The 19,712-nt window shown below is 52.4% G+C and overlaps 8 protein-coding genes across 8 annotated transcripts; 1 reads left to right on the top strand and 7 right to left on the bottom strand.

The window, feature by feature from the left end:
• Positions 1-1,439: 1,439 nt before the first annotated feature.
• On the bottom strand, positions 1,440-3,206 carry Z517_05101 (uncharacterized protein; the record flags this gene model as incomplete). The annotated part of the gene is made up of 1 exon (XM_013430428.1): positions 1,440-3,206. The coding sequence occupies one exon, from the start codon at positions 3,204-3,206 to the stop codon at positions 1,440-1,442; it is 1,767 nt and encodes a 588-aa protein (XP_013285882.1).
• An 892-nt stretch (positions 3,207-4,098) lies between these two features.
• On the bottom strand, positions 4,099-5,910 carry Z517_05102 (uncharacterized protein; the record flags this gene model as incomplete). Its single annotated transcript, XM_013430429.1, has 2 exons — positions 4,099-4,363; positions 4,421-5,910. The coding sequence occupies 2 exons, from the start codon at positions 5,908-5,910 to the stop codon at positions 4,099-4,101; spliced, it is 1,755 nt and encodes a 584-aa protein (XP_013285883.1).
• A 599-nt stretch (positions 5,911-6,509) lies between these two features.
• Z517_05103 (uncharacterized protein) lies at positions 6,510-7,519 on the bottom strand (the record flags this gene model as incomplete). The annotated part of the gene is made up of 3 exons (XM_013430430.1): positions 6,510-7,112; positions 7,196-7,343; positions 7,401-7,519. 3 exons carry the CDS (start codon positions 7,517-7,519, stop codon positions 6,510-6,512), a joined length of 870 nt encoding a protein of 289 aa, XP_013285884.1.
• A 1,188-nt stretch (positions 7,520-8,707) lies between these two features.
• Z517_05104 (uncharacterized protein) lies at positions 8,708-9,802 on the bottom strand (the record flags this gene model as incomplete). The annotated part of the gene is made up of 4 exons (XM_013430431.1): positions 8,708-9,034; positions 9,098-9,428; positions 9,501-9,669; positions 9,721-9,802. The coding sequence occupies 4 exons, from the start codon at positions 9,800-9,802 to the stop codon at positions 8,708-8,710; spliced, it is 909 nt and encodes a 302-aa protein (XP_013285885.1).
• Positions 9,803-11,800: 1,998 nt separating this feature from the next.
• On the top strand, positions 11,801-13,658 carry Z517_05105 (uncharacterized protein; the record flags this gene model as incomplete). The annotated part of the gene is made up of 3 exons (XM_013430432.1): positions 11,801-12,146; positions 12,204-12,690; positions 12,746-13,658. 3 exons carry the CDS (start codon positions 11,801-11,803, stop codon positions 13,656-13,658), a joined length of 1,746 nt encoding a protein of 581 aa, XP_013285886.1.
• Positions 13,659-14,818: 1,160 nt separating this feature from the next.
• Positions 14,819-15,562, bottom strand: Z517_05106 (uncharacterized protein; the record flags this gene model as incomplete). Its single annotated transcript, XM_013430433.1, has 1 exon — positions 14,819-15,562. One exon carries the CDS (start codon positions 15,560-15,562, stop codon positions 14,819-14,821), a length of 744 nt encoding a protein of 247 aa, XP_013285887.1.
• Positions 15,563-16,202: 640 nt separating this feature from the next.
• On the bottom strand, positions 16,203-17,066 carry Z517_05107 (uncharacterized protein; the record flags this gene model as incomplete). Its single annotated transcript, XM_013430434.1, has 1 exon — positions 16,203-17,066. One exon carries the CDS (start codon positions 17,064-17,066, stop codon positions 16,203-16,205), a length of 864 nt encoding a protein of 287 aa, XP_013285888.1.
• A 483-nt stretch (positions 17,067-17,549) lies between these two features.
• Z517_05108 (uncharacterized protein) lies at positions 17,550-19,085 on the bottom strand (the record flags this gene model as incomplete). Its single annotated transcript, XM_013430435.1, has 1 exon — positions 17,550-19,085. The coding sequence occupies one exon, from the start codon at positions 19,083-19,085 to the stop codon at positions 17,550-17,552; it is 1,536 nt and encodes a 511-aa protein (XP_013285889.1).
• Between the last annotated feature and the right edge of the window lie 627 nt (positions 19,086-19,712).

Consider the following 19,712-nt stretch of genomic DNA (forward strand, 5'->3'; position numbering starts at 1 on the left):
ATCGAATTTGGCACATGACAAGGGAAACAACTAGATACTAGGTGCCTCTGCCTCACTCCCAACCTTGGCGGCGATCAGCTTAATGCCACACCTTCGCCAAGTGTGTCCTCCCACAACCCTAACACACATTCCAGGCTGGACAAAAATAAGTTGATGCCAGGTGACAAAAAGTGCAAAAACTTATCACGAAACAGCTCAACCTGCTGGTTCGTGATAAGAGAAACTCGCCCTTTCGGGTTGGTTTTTCTCGACCGGTTATACTACAAATTTATACGGGTTGAATCGGAGGGAGGGAGGTTCGAATCGAGGACCTGCTGCCTGCTAACCCGGTGTTAGTTTGACCTGACAGGACCTAGATTAGGTATTGCTCGAAGGGAGGATCGAATCGAGGTCCTGATGCCTGCTGGCCCGGTGCCAGTTCGACCTGACAGGACCTGGATTTAGTCGTCGGGATCGGAATGGGAATCGGATCGGCTCGCCCTAGTTGTGGTAGGGGGTCTTGGTGTGACAGAAATTGCGGGTTTAAAACTAATATGTCTGCATTTAATCGAACCTGACCTCGGGGGGGGAAGTGGGCCCAGTCAGCCTTGCGAAGCCTTCACACGACAAGGCTGGCGTCGAAAGGATCACGCACCGCAGAGTCTGTGTCTATCTCAAGTCTTTGCGATGGTTTGTTCTCAGATTCAGACACCCAAGTCCCCTGCGTGGAAACAGATGGAGGCGAACTGCTACAATCAATATATCTGTACTGTCCTGTATACATATACGACCCCGAATCTGTACTATTATCTACCATCCACCTATCCTCCTATCTGTCCGCGTCCTCTCGAGGACTCTACACCCTGCGTCTGATCGCGTCTGACAAACCCTGCCCTGCTCATGGTCCCCGTCTGGGACAATATAGGACCGGGGGAAATAGGTCGTCGAGTAGTTTGCGGAGGGGGAGGGAAGGGAAGGGTATATCTCACTTCGCTCATGGCAACGGTAGTAAACAATACAAGGAAAGAGGAGGGCAGAGGAGGTATAGGGGCGACGTGTAGAGGTGTAGGATGTGATATCAGAGCATGAGAGCATGAGTTTACGAGCTATGTACATATGTATGTATGTACATGTATATAGAGGTAGGTATATATGTATATACAAATAGCATGAAGCCAAAATCGCCGGCCGTTCTGATCTCTGTACCTCATCTTAGCCATGGAGACACATGCATGACAAAATACACACCCGTGGCAACGGCATGAGATATTTCCAAGCTCCCTCTCTCTCTGTCTCATGGGAGATGTTGTCTATGTGTCTATGTGTCTATGTAGCCTGTGTGGTTATATGACATGACAGATGACATCTTCTCGTGTCCCATATTTCATATCTCATATCCACGGCACGCAGATACACACAAGCACACCCTGCTCAGTTGGTAGCTCAAGAGGCGAGACAGCTCAGTCAGACTCAGACACCGAACCTGACGCAGACAGGAGGTCTTCAGGCAAGGTCCATATCCGGACGTCGCCCTCATCGCCGGTCGAGACGATCATCTCCTCCCCGTCGAACCGTCGGTCTTTGTCCCGCCGCTCGGCCCAGCACACGTGGTTGATCTCGAACTCGTCGTGCGCGGCTTCCAAGACGGCCACGATCTCCCACTTCGAGGCGTGCAATTTATACGGCGCCTCCGTCTGTGCGGTGTTCTCTGCGTGACTGGCTTGTGATGTGATGCCGTTCATCACGACGTCGTCTCCCACGTCTCCACCAGCGACAGCAGTATTGTTGTTCTCGGTTGTCGAGGCTGCCGCAGTGGTAGGTACCTCCCTGTACACGGCGATCGTGCCGTCTCCGCCGCAGCTCACTACCATTCCCGTCCTTTTCGACCAGTCCACCGCGTACACACTCCGGACATGCACAGCGGGCAAGGTGGCGTCCTCGACCCATTTCTCCATCGCACTCATCGGGCGGATCACGCTGGGGATGCGCGATGACGCAAAGCCTGTGGGTGCAGACTGGGTTTGCGACTGGGCTCTCCGTTTCTCCTTCTCGGCCTCACTGAGTTCTCGTCTCCACACACGCACGCTAAGGTCGTCGGAGCACGAGACGATGCGAGGCATCCAGTCCGCTTCGAATTCCCGTGTGGCGACTTCTCGGTCATGTTCGTGGAGACACTGCGACAGGTCCAGGAGAGAGTAGTTGATGTGTTTTTCCCACTTGAGGTCCCACACCGTCCCCTTGTGCTTGTCGATAACACCGACGCAAATCCAGTCGCCTTCTTCCTCCACGTCCCGCCAGAGGCGGATGGTGTCGTCGTATGAGCCACTCGCTAGGATAGGGCGAGAGCCAAGAATGTCGACCTCGTCTTCTTCATCGACATCCATATCTTGTTGCGTTCTCGTCGTTCCCGGAACAACGCCGTTTGATCGCGGGATTGTGTCTCCCATATCGACATCCCCGTCCCGGTCTCCCGCACCTGCGAGTTTTCTTCGCTTTGATCTGCGGCCGTTCCCTCTTCTTGCTCCTTGACACCAACCGACGCATTTGACGTCGCCCGTATGCTCACTCAAGACTGCAATGGTTTCCCACTCTTCGGGCTCCACTTCTTCCCAGATCCAAACACTCTTGTCTCTTGAGCTGGTTGCCAACAGACTGGCCGGGTAGTGGGGAGGCGAGAACTCGATGGACTTGATCTCGGAATCGGGACCGGTGAGCAGCGTGGAAAAATGCCACTCTTCATCTTCGTCGCCAGCGTGGTCGTGGGTCATGTCGACTTCATCTGTGTCGGAGGATATTCCCCTCTCATTCTGCTGCAGTGTTTGCTCGTCCCCATTCTGTTGGTGATCGCCTGCGTCCCGAAAAGCCGCCCACCTGCGCTCATCGTTCCACACCCAGATGCCGACGTTGGCGTCGAAGCTGCCGGTGCCCAACACGACGGGTTTCCTCCTCTCCGTTTTCGTCCTGACCTTGGTGCTGCCCCCAAAGTCCTTCCACGCCACCGTCCTCACGCTCCTCTTGTGGCCCCCACTGATGGTCGAGACCAAGGCGAAATCCCGCAGCGACCAGACATTGACGGATTTATCTGCGGACCCGGTCGCAAGCAGCGGTGTGGACGGATCTGGATGCGGGCTCGATTGCCATGCCCGGCTCGCCCCCGACCCGGGGGGGTGGAGGGTTTTCAAAAGGGACAAGGTAGGTGTCGGTTGCGAGGGAGAGCTGACCGCCATTGGAGGAGCAAAAGGAGATTTATTATGCGGTGGTATGTAGGACAAGAAAAGAAGGGAGGGTGGTGTGAGTCCGAGCCCTGCCTGGCTTGACTGACTGACTCACTGACTGCCGTGACAGACGGCGCCTGAATCTTTTTGGTGGACCGGGTGCTTCGAGGGCGCCAAGGGCCAGACGCAGCCCACGGATTACCAAGAGGGAAGAAAAAAGTGAGAAGTGCGAATAATAATGGGCTTTGGAGATGGTGTTTGGAGCAAAAATGGAGTTTTGACGATAATGGGCGAGAAATTGCGCCCAAATGTCCTTGACTGACAAATCGGAGACTGTGACGTCGGCGGGGCGGAGATGCTCAACGTCCTTAGAGACTCCGCTATCGGCTTCAAGACTCATAGGAAAATACTGGCGACAATGGGATATGTTTACGACTACCGAGTGTATCTGTCACACAGAATGCTCGAGACTGACAGTGATCATTTATAGTAATCAGAAGAAAGCCTTAGGCAAGGAGTTGCTTCCGTTCCAGGCCCCCTTGGTTGGTATCTAGTAGTGACATCTTGTACATGAGTGGAATCGTTCTCTCACAACTTGGGTGGTGGGTATTCTGCAGGAGTTGAGCAGCTGATTAGCACATTGCAGCAACACTTCTCCATGAGCTGTACAGGCGCGCAGGATGCTAGTTCTTGTGGGAAGTCTGCGTGTGACCCAATATTTCCGAGTAGACCCAGGCCAGTTTCATCATCGTTCGTCCGGGTAAAGACCTCTGGATCCTGGGGAAGTGCTCAATCTCTCCCTTTCACATTCGGCGTCCTTCGCTGGAATGAATGATACACCCGTCGGTGACTTTGGCTCTCTTCTCAAAGATGGTCGAACTTCTTCGCCAGATCACACATATACTCATGGCTTTTTCCCCACTAGGTTCGTCCACCACGAACCCAATCTAGTCGTATCTTCCTTTCGCCGATGTCCATTGCTTTGTAGCCATCGAGCGTAGACATAACCCACCGCCATTCCTCCTAAATGGTCGACGTAATCGTATCTGCCCAGACGGCCCAAGGCTCCAAAAACTTGACTTGCGGTAAGGAGGACCAAGACTGTCTGGCCGTTGAAAGATAGTTTATCCGTCCACTCGTGGGGAATGAATATGAGAGAGAAGTGGTCACTGTGAGAGTCCTGTCAGCGAAGCCTGGATCTCAAAAAGCGCAGGACTTTTCCTTACCGGGAATGAAGGGCAAGATATGCTGATATAATGCCGTAGACACAGCCACTCGCCCCAAGAACAGAAGTGGCCAAGTTGCGCTGGGCAAGATGGCGGGCAAAACTCACAAACCCTCCAATCAACCCTGAAGTGAAGTAAATAGACAGAAAGTTTCCGCGACCAACCTCTTCGTGAAGAGGAAGACCAAAGATGGCCAACGCCCCCATGTTCATGGTCAAGTGCCACAACGTTTGGTGACTAAACAGGTTCCCAAGCATGCTGAGTGCATAAGGGTAAGCGGGCACAAATAAAAAGTATTTGTTCAGCAGGGACCAGCAAGGCGGGAACTTCCAAGCCAGCCAAACAGCCGCGTTCATGGCAATCAGGGTGCCAATGGTGGCGACTGAAAGCGACACACCCGGAAAGAGTCGGTCGGACTGCTTTGGTCGAGTCCAGGCTTGGGCGAACATGTAGGAACCACCACATAACAAGGCCACCAGGAGGAGTGAAGGAAAGAGGCGTCGGAGTATGCCCATCTGAGCGATCTCTGGCGATTCGAGTGTCAGCTTAGACTGGGCTCGGTTGCGGGCCCTGAGCACCCATCTCTCAAAGCTGTTGGGCGGTCTCAGCTCTTTGGCTGTTTCGAGTCCTTGTTCGGGTCGTTGGGCAAGGGCTCTAGACCGCTCATCGTGGACCTTTTGAGCTTTCTCCATTTCCTTGTCGATTTGTGCCTGTAATTCTGCCTCTTCTTTCTCGCGCCTGGCTTCATTTTCTGCGCGGATCCTGTCCAGTTCACTCTTTCCATACGGGTCACTCTCTCTTTCGCTCAGCTCGGCCTGATAGTGTCCACTTTGAGGGCCATAGTATGTTTCTTCTGGTGCTTTATGTGCTCTGTAGAGACCGATGTCTTGTCCCTTCTGCATCAGTACCGAGGGATGGTCCTTTTCGCGTTCGTCCTCTTCTCGTTCAATGCGGTATAGAATCGCCTCATCTTCATCAATCGGATATGCTTGCCTCAGATAACGTAAACCGTCCTCAAAGGCGTGAGGAAATTTCGCCAACTCCGACTCGACGTCTTTGGGAAGTGGGAGGTCCAGCGTTCCATCATGGCGGCGGCCATGGAGGACTCGGAGCAATCGATTCGCAAACCGAGTAGGAGGTGCATGGCGTCCGAAGATAGATACTATCTGCTCTCTGCTGAGGTCGGCATCCTGAAATTTCAGGCCTTTCTCGGGTTTGTTATCGGCTCCGTAGGGTTTCAATTTCTGAACAATGGGAGACCGGCGGAAGCTGCGTGTCGTAGACTGCGAGAAGGTACGGGACTGGAATTTCCGCAGAGGAGCTTGAGGTAGAACACTGCGCGATCGCTGGATTACAAGAGACTCCTGGCAGTGACAGGAAAAGGACCTGAGGAGCCATGTGCGCGAAATGGGCGTGAAGAGAGTATGAGAAGGAGAGGATTGTGTGCCAGTCCTGGCTATTCGCAGAGCTACCGTTCCGACATTGTTCATGGCCCTCGACGCCCGAAGGCTGCCCCTCTGCAGCCGCTTTGGAACGAGATGTTGAGTTTGCGAGGGAAATGTGGCAGAGGAACTTGATCGGCATGAATCGCAAGATCCCAAAAGTCCGCACCGCATGCACATCATGTGACGGTCCCCATTATTTTCCATTTCCCCTGCAAGGACAACTGCCAACCTCCTCGTGCGACGTTGCAATCAAATGCTGGGCGTTTCATCCTCTACGGGCCTAGAAGATGCTGATGGTAGCAATTGGAGCTCAAGCAGGACAGCAGGGCAGCAGAAACACCAACACCCGCTGTCAGATATCCTGGACCTGCACGGTACTGCAAGAAAGGGATGAATCTACAGCACAAGACTGTCACCAAGAACTTCTCAGCAATTGGGGATAATCTGACAAAAGCTGTCTTGGGTCAGGGGACAAATTCAAGTCCATTCATCCACCATTCATAGAGAATTACAGCTCACGAACATCCGATGTTGATGCTACACCATCCCTGTCTCATTGGAGTCACTTGTCCTCGCACTTTACAACACGGGCGGAGTCGATCGAGGTCATTTGCTGCTAACTTGAACCAGCCCATCGATGGAGGTCATTCGTATGACTGGCCCATATACTTCTTTGCAACATCCGTATCATGGCCAAAGACCAACTTCGCATTGAAGAGTCTCTGCAACCGCTGGATCATCTTCAAGCTCTTGATCCAGGCGTTGTGATCCCGGGCCAGCCAGCCGTGCGGATGACTGAGCTCATAGTTTTCTGCAATATGGAACTGATCGGTTGTCCAAATCCACGTCCCGCTCTGCTCAAGATTGACCTGCATCACGCAAAGACCTGGTGTATGACCCGGGGAATGGTGGAGTGTGATGCCCTGGTACAAATCCAGATGGTCCTCTGTGAAGGTGTTCCACTTCAGACGGTCGAGGCTCATATATCCGGGAAGATAGACACCCAAGTCGGCGCCCGTGGCGACAGCCCAACAGGCGTGCTTGAACTCTTCTTCGTGCACATAGATGGGGACATCTGTGTCCAAAAAGTGCTCGAGCCCGCCGGCGTGATCCAGGTGGAGGTGGCCGATCACAACGGCTTTCACGTCTTTGATGTCGTTGCCGGTGGCCTTGATGGCCGCAGGGAGCTTGTGCTTCTCTTCATACACAGTCCGGGGGAAAACATCGGTCAGGGGAGCCGGCCATGCCTGAGATCGACCAGGGTGATTGTGAGTTTCGTCCATCATACCCCAAACACATCAAGCACAAGAGCTTTCAACGGGATACATACGATTTGGAGGTCCTCTGCACACCCCGTCTCAAAGAGAATCAACCCGACACCAGGGTATTCGATCAAAGCCGCCAGAACAATCAAGTCGCGACGCTTGTTCTCGGGGTTCTTATTGCTTGTGGTACTGGTGTTTCCACCACGAAGCAGCCTGTCGCAAAATGTGTCAGGTAAGAATCGTCCACAAGATCGGGCTGTGTAGGCTTACCATCCTTCATCAGCCTGGAGGACGCCGAGTTCCAAGAAGTGCATCTTTGTGCCCGGCGGACACTTGAATGCTGGCACTTGAGCCTGCGTGAGCTGAGCCGCAACATTGGACGACGCCATGACTTCGAGCTAGGGCACTTCTTGTTGCTGTGCGGTGCGGGTTGATAGTATTGATGGCAACCTTGGGGGAAGTGAATGTACGTAGGACAGCTGTACAGACAGGAGTGAGACTGGACTAGACGCAATACACAACACATATCCACTCTCCCACTCTCCCACGCTCCCACATACATACACTCATCACTCTTGACGTCGACCCGGATAGATCACCCTTTCTGCACCGGGCAACACGAGGCGGGGTAGCTGTGGGTTTCTAATCCCCATCTCAGATCCCCCCTCCCTGTCGAACTTTACGCTTTTACGCCCAGCAGGGCTCCAACAATTGGCAATCATTCCCCGTTCACCCGTCCTTCTCCTCCTCCTCATCGTCTCCCTCCTCCCTCGGATCCGAGATAAGAAGTATACAGAGGGGGAGAGGGGAGCTTCCGGCGGGGAGCTTCCGGCGGGGACAGACGAGGAGACGATGAGACGAGGCGAGCGAGGAGAACAAAAACCGACCGACCGGCATCAACCCCACACTTTACCGATTGCTCCCAAGGTCCCAAGTTCCCGAACCAAGTACTCGGTACGTACCTCAGTACATGCAAGCCAAGTCAAGGAAACCAAGCAACAAGCTACGAGGGGCACGAGGGTTTTGCAAGGATGATGGAAGACACCGCCGGGATTGCGTAATTGGCCTCCCGTCTTTGACTTGGACTGCAGGTTTTGGTTTCTGCAGGAAAGAAACAGAACCCGGAGCCAATACCGAATTATGGGCCTTGAATCCAAAATACCCATATATCCAAAGACATAATTAGTATTCCTGAATAATCCCTTCATGCTGGCTGTTGAGCTGATCACTATTTTTGCGGATGGTGGTTTTCTGTGCTTGGAGTTAAAAGTCTTGATTTTCTCATCTCCACGCACGCCTGCATACCTTGCTATTGGGAGGAGGGGAGGTGGGGATCAATGGGAAAAGTGGTTCGGGTATATTCTGATTATATCGTATATCGTCTCATTTCTCAAGCTGTCGCTTTTGTCCAACTTCCAACTTTGTGGCCATGTTTTTTGACCGTATTAATCCACAGCCGCTGATGCTGCTTCCTTGTCTGGAGCGGATAGGTCTGGATGAGAAAGAAATCCACCTGACGCCCTGGTGAAGCATCAAGTACAAATCAACATCACAAGTCCAGTGCTCTAATCAACCAATCACCTGGCCAGCTCCGATCCCAGTCCCGGCGAACAAGCTGCAATACTGTTAAAATACCACCCGTGATCGTCAATGCTGCTGTCCAGTTCGCCCTGGTTGCCGTCCAAATCAATCACGCCGGAGCTCTGTTGGATGTCATTGACCGTCACCGCCACGTTGGTGGGCGACGTGATCCAGTATTCGGGCGACACGTGAGCGAAGATCGGGTAGCCTGGCAGCTTGGGGACGATATCCTGGGCATGGGTCACGCGATAGTTGCCCCCGGACTGGTCCGTGATGAATGTCGCGAGAAAGTAATTCCCTACCATCGGAGAACCGTATGTGTACTGTTCAAGTTCCAAAGTTAGTAACAAAATGGAATTGTGGACATGGGTGGGCTACCGACGTACCAAGGCAATGTCGTTGCCAGACTCTCGCAGCTCAGCAGCGGCCAGCGTCGCCACTGCACCGCCCAGGCTGTGACCCGTGGCAACAATCTTATACGAGGGATAAGTCACTTTGGCGCTGGCGAGAACTCCCTCAATCTGTGGCTTGACAGCCTTCCAGGAATCGAGGAAGCCAGAATGGGCGGTACACAAAGTACAAACGTCCCACGGGACCATCACCAAATTGATATCCGCGAGAATGTTTGAGAATGACGTGGTGCCTCGGAAGGACATGACTATCATTTGGTTGGTGTGGTCGACGGCAACGAATCCAGTCGAGTCCGCAAGCCCTTCACTATGAGCATAATGTCAGTAGTGCTTAACGACCGCTGTAGGACAAGATGGAGGGGACTGAATGTCGGCCTACTTTTGGAACTCTAGTAGTGACTCTGCTCCAGCTGTTTGAACAAGAGGACAGTTCCCAGCCTCGCATGTAATATTGGCGGAGGAGGAGGGCACGTTATTGTCCGGACAGTATGCAGCTGCTGAGTATTGTTCGAAGAAGGCCAATTGGTTCAACAAATCCTGGGAAACCGCTGGAGCGACATATCAGTGCGGATCTCTTTCGGTCGGGTGGCAACAAATACCTCTCTTCTGAAGTGTAAAAGGTGCAGCGTTTACCAGGGCCAGAAACAGAAGCAATGGCGCGCAAAACGAAGCAAAAGACATATTGCGCAAAAGAATGAGAGTTTTGGAACAGCAAGGGCGTGGTCAGAGGAGGGGAGGCTTGGTCTGGCAAAGATCCTGCACAGAGAATGAATCCAAGGAGCCACAGCAGTGGAAGAATGAAAGCCCTCGACGAGACAAGCAACGATATGAAAGGCTAAAGCAATGAAAGAAACGAAATATGACCGGGAAAGTAAAGCCTCACGTTGCTGAGAGACATGACCGTTGAACTGAGAAGAGGCCGGCGGCTGATGCTTCATCTAAAGTATCGGATACCCAGAAACATTTCGCCTTTGGGACGGCAATGCAGGTCACTGTTACCACTCGTAGACTCAGCATCTTCCCCACAAAGCTTGCGCATCGAGCATGAAGCTAATGCAGGTACTCAATGCTTAAGCTGCGGGCGAACGACCGAGGAAGGAAATGTAATCTTGAAGAACAAGGACCGAGTAGAAATAAGGAATTCGGCCTGCCACGTTTGGACAGATTGACCAAGGTTGGGAGCCTGGATCGGCCAGCCATTTCCGCATGGAGTAAATCAGCCGGACGCAGAGAGTGTGATGGACGACGGTGTCCTGACCAACCGGAGCAATAAGTACAAGGACAAATAACTGTAAATAAATTGCTCCAGATGCGAAGCGTTTCCTGAAGTTGAGGGAGACGCGTTCGCGAAAACATCGAATGGCGGAGCAGGAATGAAATGAGACGAGGCGAGGCGTCGGCCAATCAGATTCCGAGGGACGTCAATACAGAGAATGCACTACTACAATATAGGTTAGTGTACAGCCATGTCATATAAGAGCGAGATTTCACTTTCCGCCTTCATTCGATCCTGCTTCTCTGGTTTTGATTCCTTCGCATCCTCGTCCCATGTCTCGTCAGGTCCAATCCTGCTCTGTTCACTTTCTTGCCGCGACTGGAGATTAGCAAACGCTCTTGTGAATCCTCCGTCAAGCCTCGGTACAGCACACTCTAACTGGTGCCATGCTAAAAGGGTCGACCCTGGCCCATCACATTCCCTAGACTAGCTCCCAACGGGCCTCATCCCAGAAAAGGTATGTATCACCGCTCGACCTTCAGTTCCGAGGCAAAGCAATATATATCTTGTTTCGTGGTCGGGGAAATACCATATTGTACCCCGTGGCTGTGGTCGTTATGCCAAATGAAGTCTGGTGGTAGAAGCTGTGGCTACGGCTCGCAGAGAGGCACACGCTGTGTCCTTCCCTACTACTATTGTGCAAGCCATCTTGATGTTGGATTCAGTTTGTTGGACTTACACTCTATTCTCACTTCCTAGAATTGTGCCTTGTCCATTGGCTTTATTCTTCGGTTGTACCACAATCATTAATATGATTAATCCAGTCAAGATATACACCTCCGACCTTAGCATCAAGATGTTCTGACCCACTAACTTTCCACGTCTTAGATAATGGATTTGTTAAGCTTGGGGTGGGCTGCGGCTTGCGTATCCTTGTTCATAAAGCACTGAACAATTCGTTCATACGGCCTGAGTGTGGACCATTCTGGGCTTCATTCTTTCATATCGACCCTTGTCGCCATTCCCTTCCTCCTCATACCATGTTCTGTTTATAAACAGCATCCAGCATAACGGTCTGTGGGTGCACACTGGGGTTACAGCGACCCCAGAATGCGTGGAGTACAACCCACGTTTCTCTGCAGGAGCTTCGGCCTAGCCAATGCTCAGCTGTCTTCTAGCTCGCTCTAGCAGATACTGTATTCCTATTTCCAATCCTTCCTCTGTCGCTTCAAAATCTCCCGCAGTCCTCAGCAGAACCGGGTTTATCAATGGCAGATAATGTTGGAAGAGCCAGTCCACGGCTAGACAGCCACCCACGCTAGCGACACGTGCCTTGCCTAGGCCCTATATGGTGTTCCAGATATAGCAACCGCCTCAACCTACCGTAACTCGACAACCTATTCTTATTCTTTGACTATTTCGGAAAGGATCATCAAACTGCTGCGTTTGCTAAAGCCATCGAGATGACTGACCAGAAAAAGGACAAGGATACCTTTCACTTCGTGGCGTTTCAAGATCCTTCGAAGGCTGCGGGCCAGAAGTCGTTGGAAAAGTCTCGAGCACGTGCTCACGCCGCCCGAGTGACACATTCGAGGAGAAAAGCAAAGCGCGGACATACCGTGGTCAAATGGATCGTTGAGAGCTCAGGGACTCATGAGAATACCACTTCAAAGTCCAAGCAAGACAAGGTCCAGATAACCGATTTCAAGATCAATCCGCTCTCGTATCTTTCGCAAGACAAGGTCGACCCATTTGAATCGAACCCTCATACGGCATTACCGCGGTATCTGCAGTCAATCCTTGATTATGGTGAGTTGAACTCTAGCCAGTTGATTCTTCACCACGACTGACAAAAGGCCCAAAAAGCCTACGAATGTATACATCCAAAAATAATAACCAACGCCTCGGCCAGTGATGTGTCGGCGGTCAAAATATCCTGGAGACGTATTGGACAAGAATGGCCATTGATGTTCCACCTGCAAGTGGCTTCTGCGGCAAATCTCGTGCGCGCGGGCGCCGATAACGAGCCTTTCCCTCACAACGTCGAGGTTCTCCGACTAAAACACCAAGCTCGAGGGTTAGCTCTGGTGACAAAAGAGCTCCAGAACCTCAAGGGCCCGGCCTCCGATTCATTGATCATGGCCATGATCATGGTGGGAAACCTGACCGACCCCAACCCGGCCCAATTTCCAGCAACATATCGGCTGTCACCCTTGGCCACTGCTCAAAATCTCCATCTCTATGCCAGACTTACCGTTATACCTTCTATGATCCAAGCACTTATGGAACTGGTCATCAAACGTGGCGGGATACAAGCAATGCAACAGTATGGACTTGTACAACTTCTTCAATTGTCTGTTCAAATACACGTCCGTTTCGTGTTCGATTCTTGCTAATGTTGATGCCAGCGCCGACCTGATGGTCAGCACGAAGCTCGGTATGCCGCCTTCTTTTCCGTGGATGTTTCCCACACCCTCCATCCTCATGGGCGCCAAGTATCAACCTGACCACAAAGCTGCGATGATGTCAATGGTGATCGGCACCGGCTTTACGCAATTAGACCAGATCGATATGGATCTGGCAAATGCCCTGAGGACAGCAGGTGAAATCACGGTTGCTCTTGATCACTACCGAGAGCGCCGCCCAAACGCCCCGGATCTGACGGATATCGTCAATGCGGCGAATGCGACTCACCACAAGCTGTTGAGTCTCCGGCCCAGGATAACTCTCGATCCACAACAGACTGACTACTTGTGGAATCTTTGCCGCGTGTCTGGTCTCATCTACAGCGACTTGGTCCTGTTTCCACTGCCACCCACGACCGGAGTCAAACCTCGGCTGGCTGGAGAGCTTCGTCTTGCTATCGATAACTTTGAAATATTCCGGGCGGAAGAAACTGCTTATATTGACCAACGCATCGGAACAGAGGGATACACCTGTTTGGTACTGTGGGCATCGACACTTGGAAGTCTTGCTGCGCTAAACACACCACATCGGCGATATTTTGTTCAGAAAATGCAGGAATACATTGTCCGATGGCCGTATATTATTAGCTGGGATGCTTACACCAGTCTCATGGCCACGTATTTGTGGTGGGACTACATATTCGCAGACCCTTTGGCGGAGCTCTGGAATGAGATCACTCTCTCCCTTACGGATATGGCGCACCAAAGCCAAAGCTCTGTGTTTCCGCAATCGACACCCAGTCGCAGCCCTTCGACATCGGACGTTTTGACGATCCTGCCACTCCAACAGAAAATCGCGACCGACTTTCAGCATATGGCCGGTCATGGCATAGCAACCTCGAGTTCTGGAGGATAATCTTGACAGGTGTCGTGGAATGATCGATGAAGACTCTGGTTTGATTTCAAGGCACCAGTGTCTGTATCAAGCATTTACTGCTTCGATGATGCTGTCTACAACAGATCAGCATGGCTGAAGAAAGGGCAGAGTCCGTTACATTACCTACACATCCGAACTTTGTTGCTTCACCATCATCTTCTGCATGAGGAGTGGGATAGCCTGGTAATTATCCCGACAAAGAAACCCGAGTGACATATTGTTATACGCGACATGGAACAGCAGCGCTTTCGAGATGACTGCGACATAGGCGGTCAGCTTTGAGACGCAATACTCAGCTGACCGATCGGCGTTGAACACCGACCTCGAAGTGGTTATATTGGTGCAACCGTCTTCTGAGCCTCCTCCCCTACTTGGGACTGTTGGAAGAAGTGCCCCAAGGGGTTTTTACTTGTCCCCCATCGGAGCACTACGGCACACCATCCGTGCCCTTACATCTGGAAATATTCTTCCAGGGAGGAAGAAAAAGGCAAAAAAATCATAAGCCAACCCGCATTATATATACCACCGGTTTACAGCCACTTGATCGTTTCAGCCTCTCCCCCGAAATCCATCAGCCACTTCCCCGCCTCTGCCAGACCACCATACGATTGCAGCACTATTACAGGCGTCTCCGCCTCCTCTTCGACCTAGAGCCCCAGTTCATTTTCGGACTGCATATGAGTGGACTGTGGGTGCATCGCGCTTTAGCGAACGGTTTGGGCCATTAGAGACCAGAACATGTCCCTACACGCAGACTTCCAACTTGGGGTTTAGAGCCGGCTCGGCTGAATCCGTTTCTGTGTATACGCGGGTTGATGTTTCGATGTGTGTGTGTGTGGGTGTGTGTGTGTGTGTGTGTGTGTGTGTCTCTATGCCGGACTGTGCGCCTAGTGCTCCGTCGAGGCAAAGGACAAGGATGACGTATGTACAAGCACATACATACGTACATGCAATACAATGCAATGCTGAGGGTCCTATCTGTCTGTCTGTCTGTCTGTCTGATTGTCTTCAAAGCCCTACTTCCCAAGTCGTGTTGGATGTTTTCAAGGTAACGGTGCCACATTCAACCCTTTAAAGGCCTCCCACTTTCATCCAGCATCCAGCATTCACAGTCAGCCCGAGCGCTCGCTCTGTTCAAGCTACAGCCCCAGATTCCCAAAGCTCCACGTAGGTTCTGTTTCTCTATCTGTCTCGGTCTCGGACTCGGTCTCAGTCTTGGCCTGGGCGTTCCCGTTCCCGTGCTCGTTCCACGTCCCTTCGGTGGTGGGGGTATCTATCTCCGCCTTGTTTTCCTGTGCGTCATTACTGTTTTCCTTGCCTTCGTCTGCGGCGGGGAAAGGACGACTGACCTGCGCGGTGGTCGTTGTACGAGGTGACGATTGAACCACGAGTGACGCCAGCTCGGCACTCGACCGTGCCAGTCCTCGCTTCGTAGATCCTGTCTCAATCCTCCTCGGAGAAAATTCCGCCAATATGGACTTGTCTTTTCCGCTCTCGTCCTTGCTGGAGGGAGATTGTTCGTGGTGCCGTTCTTCGACGGAGCTTTTTGCTTTGGGTATAGATTCCTTCCGAGGATCATTCATGTCGTTGTATCTGACAGCGCTTGTGCCTGCCCTCTTCTCCTGCAGAGCCCTGTACTCTGTCGTGTTGAGGACGCGGCCATCGCCTAATGAGATGCGGATTGAGGGAGCGTGCGAGGAAGGGGTGCGCGGTCCTGATTGAGACCACCGCCCTGCTTGCAAAGTCGTCTGGGATGGAGCATCTTCCGTTTCTGATCGTTTGATGCGTTCCGTAGGTGGTCCTGAGGTGGCACTGCGAAGAGAGCAAGGATGATTCGGTGGGATCGATGCATGTGTAGGTCTTGGGCCATGAGAGGAAGGCATCGGTGAGCTCATGCACTCTTCAGACAGTTCTTGACGAGTGGCGTCATCTGCCTGGCACGAGGGAGTTGGGTGGGAGGCTTCGTGACCTGGTTTCTGTGGGCGACGTCCAGGTCTTTGGATAACCGGACCCCGTGTTTGTCGCTCTAGTCTCAGTCCTTTTCTGTCATTTTCATACCTTGGTGTGCCCCGGGTAGGCCTCCGTTGTACCTGAGTGCTCGTCTGCAAATTGTCTGGATGCGATTGCGTAGGTGGCCGAAAGCCGTCAGTCCCATGCTGGTTCCGGTTTTGAGGTGATCGAGGATACGGCCAACGAGGTTGATCTCGGGGGGATTCAGGGTGACGAGGCTGACAACGGACTGGCCAATTTGGGAACAAATGAGGAGGTTGCATGTTATCAAGATATTCCTCATCCTCAGTAAACATGACGAAACTATTGTGAACAGCGATACCACCTTGGGATTCATGGTGGTCCGCGCCGCGTCCGCGACGGTTGTGCGCATCCTGATCATTGTCCCACTGGCGACCTTTTTGGGTGCAATTGGGATTACCTCCTCCACGGAGCGATCCTGTTGGGCGGCGCGGTAGAGAAATTTGATCTTGAGCTTCGGCCTGCTTCTGCGCTACTCGCTTGCGAAGAGCGTTACCAATCCGTGGAAATGGTTGCGAATTCGGAGTGTCGTGCAAAGAGCCGGCACAAGAAGTATTTGTGTCTAAAGGCACCTGTTCGACTCCCGCGTCGGCGCTGGAGAGAGTGGCTTTCTTGTCCGAATGCTTCTTGGGCCGCAAAAGCCACTTTCTGAGTAGAGGAAAAAAGCTTTCTGTGCTTCTTGCCGTCCGCTTGAAGAGAAGTATTGGCAGGAAACGGCCATCCTTCGTTTGTCCCGTGGACGTCCTTAGGACCCGGCGCTGGTACTGGTACCGATTCTTGATCTGTGTCATCCCAGTTAACCTGTTGCGGCGGTGCGGTTGTGGTCGTATCGTTGGAGGTCTCTTTCAAGGAGGAGTTTGCATGTTCTGCTGGGACGTGGTCAGAAGTTTCCTCTGGCGGCGCTGCAGTTAGTCTAACCCGCTTCCTCCACTCCCTCGAGTAGATGGAGCAAGGCGGGAGATTTCTGGCCGGTCGCTCGCACCGACCAGAGAACTTGATATGTGTTTCACTCGGGTCTATGGGACCAGACGAGCTACACTCGTTCTGTCGCCGTCCGCAATTGTGTCCGTCCTCCCTTGTGGCGAGATGATCAAGATGCTCTCGGCGTTGATAGGGCAATCCATCTGAAAGAGCCATTCCTATACCCTCGTTGGTGTCACTTGGAGTCAGTGAACTCGTCTTCGAATCATCCCGGGCAACAGGGCTTCCAACATCAAAGCTCAAGTCAAGTTTCGAGTCCCTGAAGTCGAAATCGAAGGCGAGATCCGCCACTGAAGGTGTTGAGGGCGTTTCGGATGGGCAATCTCGATGCGTGCCTCGTAGATAGTGCTCTCTGGTCCGGGTAAATCGATCCATTTTTTCTGCAAGATCGAGAGTCTCCAGCTAGATCCGTTGTAGCTCGCAGTGAATCCTGTTCCAGAAAGCAACCAGGAGGATGTCCAGAGTCCAGACGACAAGGTACGATGGTCCGATGACGGTGACAAAAGACAAAGCAGATTTGAAAAAAAGGAAGATCAGCAGCAAGGAACAGTCACTGTGAGCTGCTGACCGTGTCGTTGAGGCTCCCTTCAGGCCGGATATTGTCTGGGTCATCAAAGATACGAGCTGTTGATCAGGAACCGGCAGAAACGTTAGCTGTAGAGTTCGGAAATGGAATGTTTACTCCAAGCTGGCTGTGTGGACGACTGAAGTGACACCGTTGATTAAAGAGACAGGTGAAACATAGTGAATACCGGCTTGTAGTGTCAACCAACACGATGAAAATGACCAATTTGCTGCGCTCAATAATCCCTCATCGATTCAACAGTGACAGTCAAACTGCTGGGTTACTTCCAGCTTCTAGACGCTGATTGTCTTGAAAACTCCCAGACCGCTTCCACCTGTGACCATGACCGTGCCGGGCATTTGTGGATGCCAGTGCAGTTCTTTGCCGTCTTCAACATGATGAATAAACAGTAATTGCGGAGGGACCTTTTCGGCACCTTCGCCCAAGCCCAAGCCTGCTTCTCTACCATATTCCTCGTCATCAAGCTCGACTGCGAGATCCCACAGAGTTGCAGTGTTGTCGGCGCAAGCAACAGCCACCACGCTGTCGTCCGTTGGGTGCCATTCTATCGAAGTGATCGGTTTCTTGTGGAAGTGAAAGTTGGCAACGGGACTTGGTTTGACCTGCGAACCGGGTGGCGCCCCTGACTGAGGCTTCCACTGACGCAAGTCCCATACCGCCCATTCGCCGTCATCAGCCCCAGTAGCGAGTAGATGGAAGGTCTGGCGCGACCACGACATGACGTTGACATCGGTGTTGCTGATCTTCACGTCCACAGCTGGCTTGCGACTCTTACTCCGCGCATCCCACACCTTCACAGTGCCATCGGAGCTTGCAGATGCAAACACAAATTTCTCATTAGGTGACCATTGAAGCTCTTCTACTGCGTCGGTGTGGCCGACAAATGCCCTGGTGTCGGTTACCCAGCCACCACCCTCGGTGCGTTGTGTGCTGAATATTTGTCCAGCATTGTCACCGGACAGAAGTCGGCCGTTTGGATGAGAGGAAGTTGGTGCCCAATCTAGTGCGTAGCCTTCTGTTTTGTGCATTCGCAGGGTACTGAGCGGCTTCGAGGCGTTCGGAGGCAGTGTGTAGCCAGGTGTGGAGAGGGAATGGAGATATGGTGAGACGTCATGAATCAGAACCTGACCATTTTCTAGGGATGTCGCTGTCAATGTCTGAGGTATTTGAGTCACGTCGGCATTGGCAGACGCTGGCTGGAATGCTCTGATTCTATTGGTTGTGCTTGGGAGCGGTATCGATCTCGACTCAAGCACAGGGTCAGAGGAGCCCTCATCGTCACCGTCATCGTCGCTGTCGCTCTCCGAGTCCGTCTGATTGCCACGATCCATCTTGGACAGACTGCTCAACCGCAAAATGTACAACTCATTCTCTTTGGCGCGTGACGACTCAGCCTGAGTCCCCGCAACCGCATAGACTGTTCTTGGATATTGCTTGCGGTCATCTCCCAAGTTATCTCGTACAACGTCAAAGGACAGACACGGCCACGTCGTCGACATCAGGTGAAGCATCTCGTAAGTGGAAGGATCCGGTGTCAGCGACATTCCAGGTTGTAGTATCGACCGGCCTGGGATAAATGTCTGCTCCTTTGTGTCAACATCCATAGCATCTTGCGCCTGCTCCGCTTCTCTTTCAGCGTCTGGTCGCCCGTCAACCCCCGCCTCCATGATCTCGTCTTCCGACTCGTATTCATCTTCGAATTCATCTTCAAAGTCGAGGGTGGGGTCACCGTTTGCGCTCGAGTCTGGCCGTTGCCCTGCCTTGAGGGACTCTAGGTTTTCCTGGTTCTCGGCGCTTCTTTTCGACATCTTGGGCCTTGGGGGTATTTCTTCACGGTGTAAAAATTGAAGCAATGCGTCGTAACGGCTCAGCAGAACTACATTTTTGGACTCCGCACATGAATATCGAAATTATTTTTTTCTCCAACAGCATGCTTATGTAATATAGTCACGTGAAACGGTGGGACGTTTGATGCGCAAACACTTCGTGTACCTTTGCTTCTAGGTGTGTCACGGTGTATGTGAGTTACTCCAGAGATTCATACTGTACTTGTCTCCCGGCATCCAGAGGCCCTTCCGGTGGAAACCCAGTTCCAGGTAAGAGTCGAGACATAGCCGCCTCTTTACCGCCTAACCACGACGGCTAATCCACGAATAGAGGATGAGCCTCGGCTCTTCTAAGGGCCCGCCCCCAGATATGGAGATCCTCCAGACAGCTAAAGTCTCCCGCACTTCATACCTACGGAATTGAGTGCTTAGTTTCGACGGTAAAAGTGCTTGCTCTTTACATTGTCTAGAGGAGGAGAATAATAGTTGAGTCGACACCTGCCTCTGCGCCTCGAACCAGGTCAACTCCTGCTGTGCCATACTCCCATCTCGCCGCCGACCGAATCTGCGACCCCGAAAATCCGCTCTCCATTCCTCGGTCCTCGAGTC

This window comes from Fonsecaea pedrosoi (assembly GCF_000835455.1).
Source record: "Fonsecaea pedrosoi CBS 271.37 unplaced genomic scaffold supercont1.3, whole genome shotgun sequence".
Lineage (NCBI taxonomy): Eukaryota > Fungi > Ascomycota > Eurotiomycetes > Chaetothyriales > Herpotrichiellaceae > Fonsecaea > Fonsecaea pedrosoi.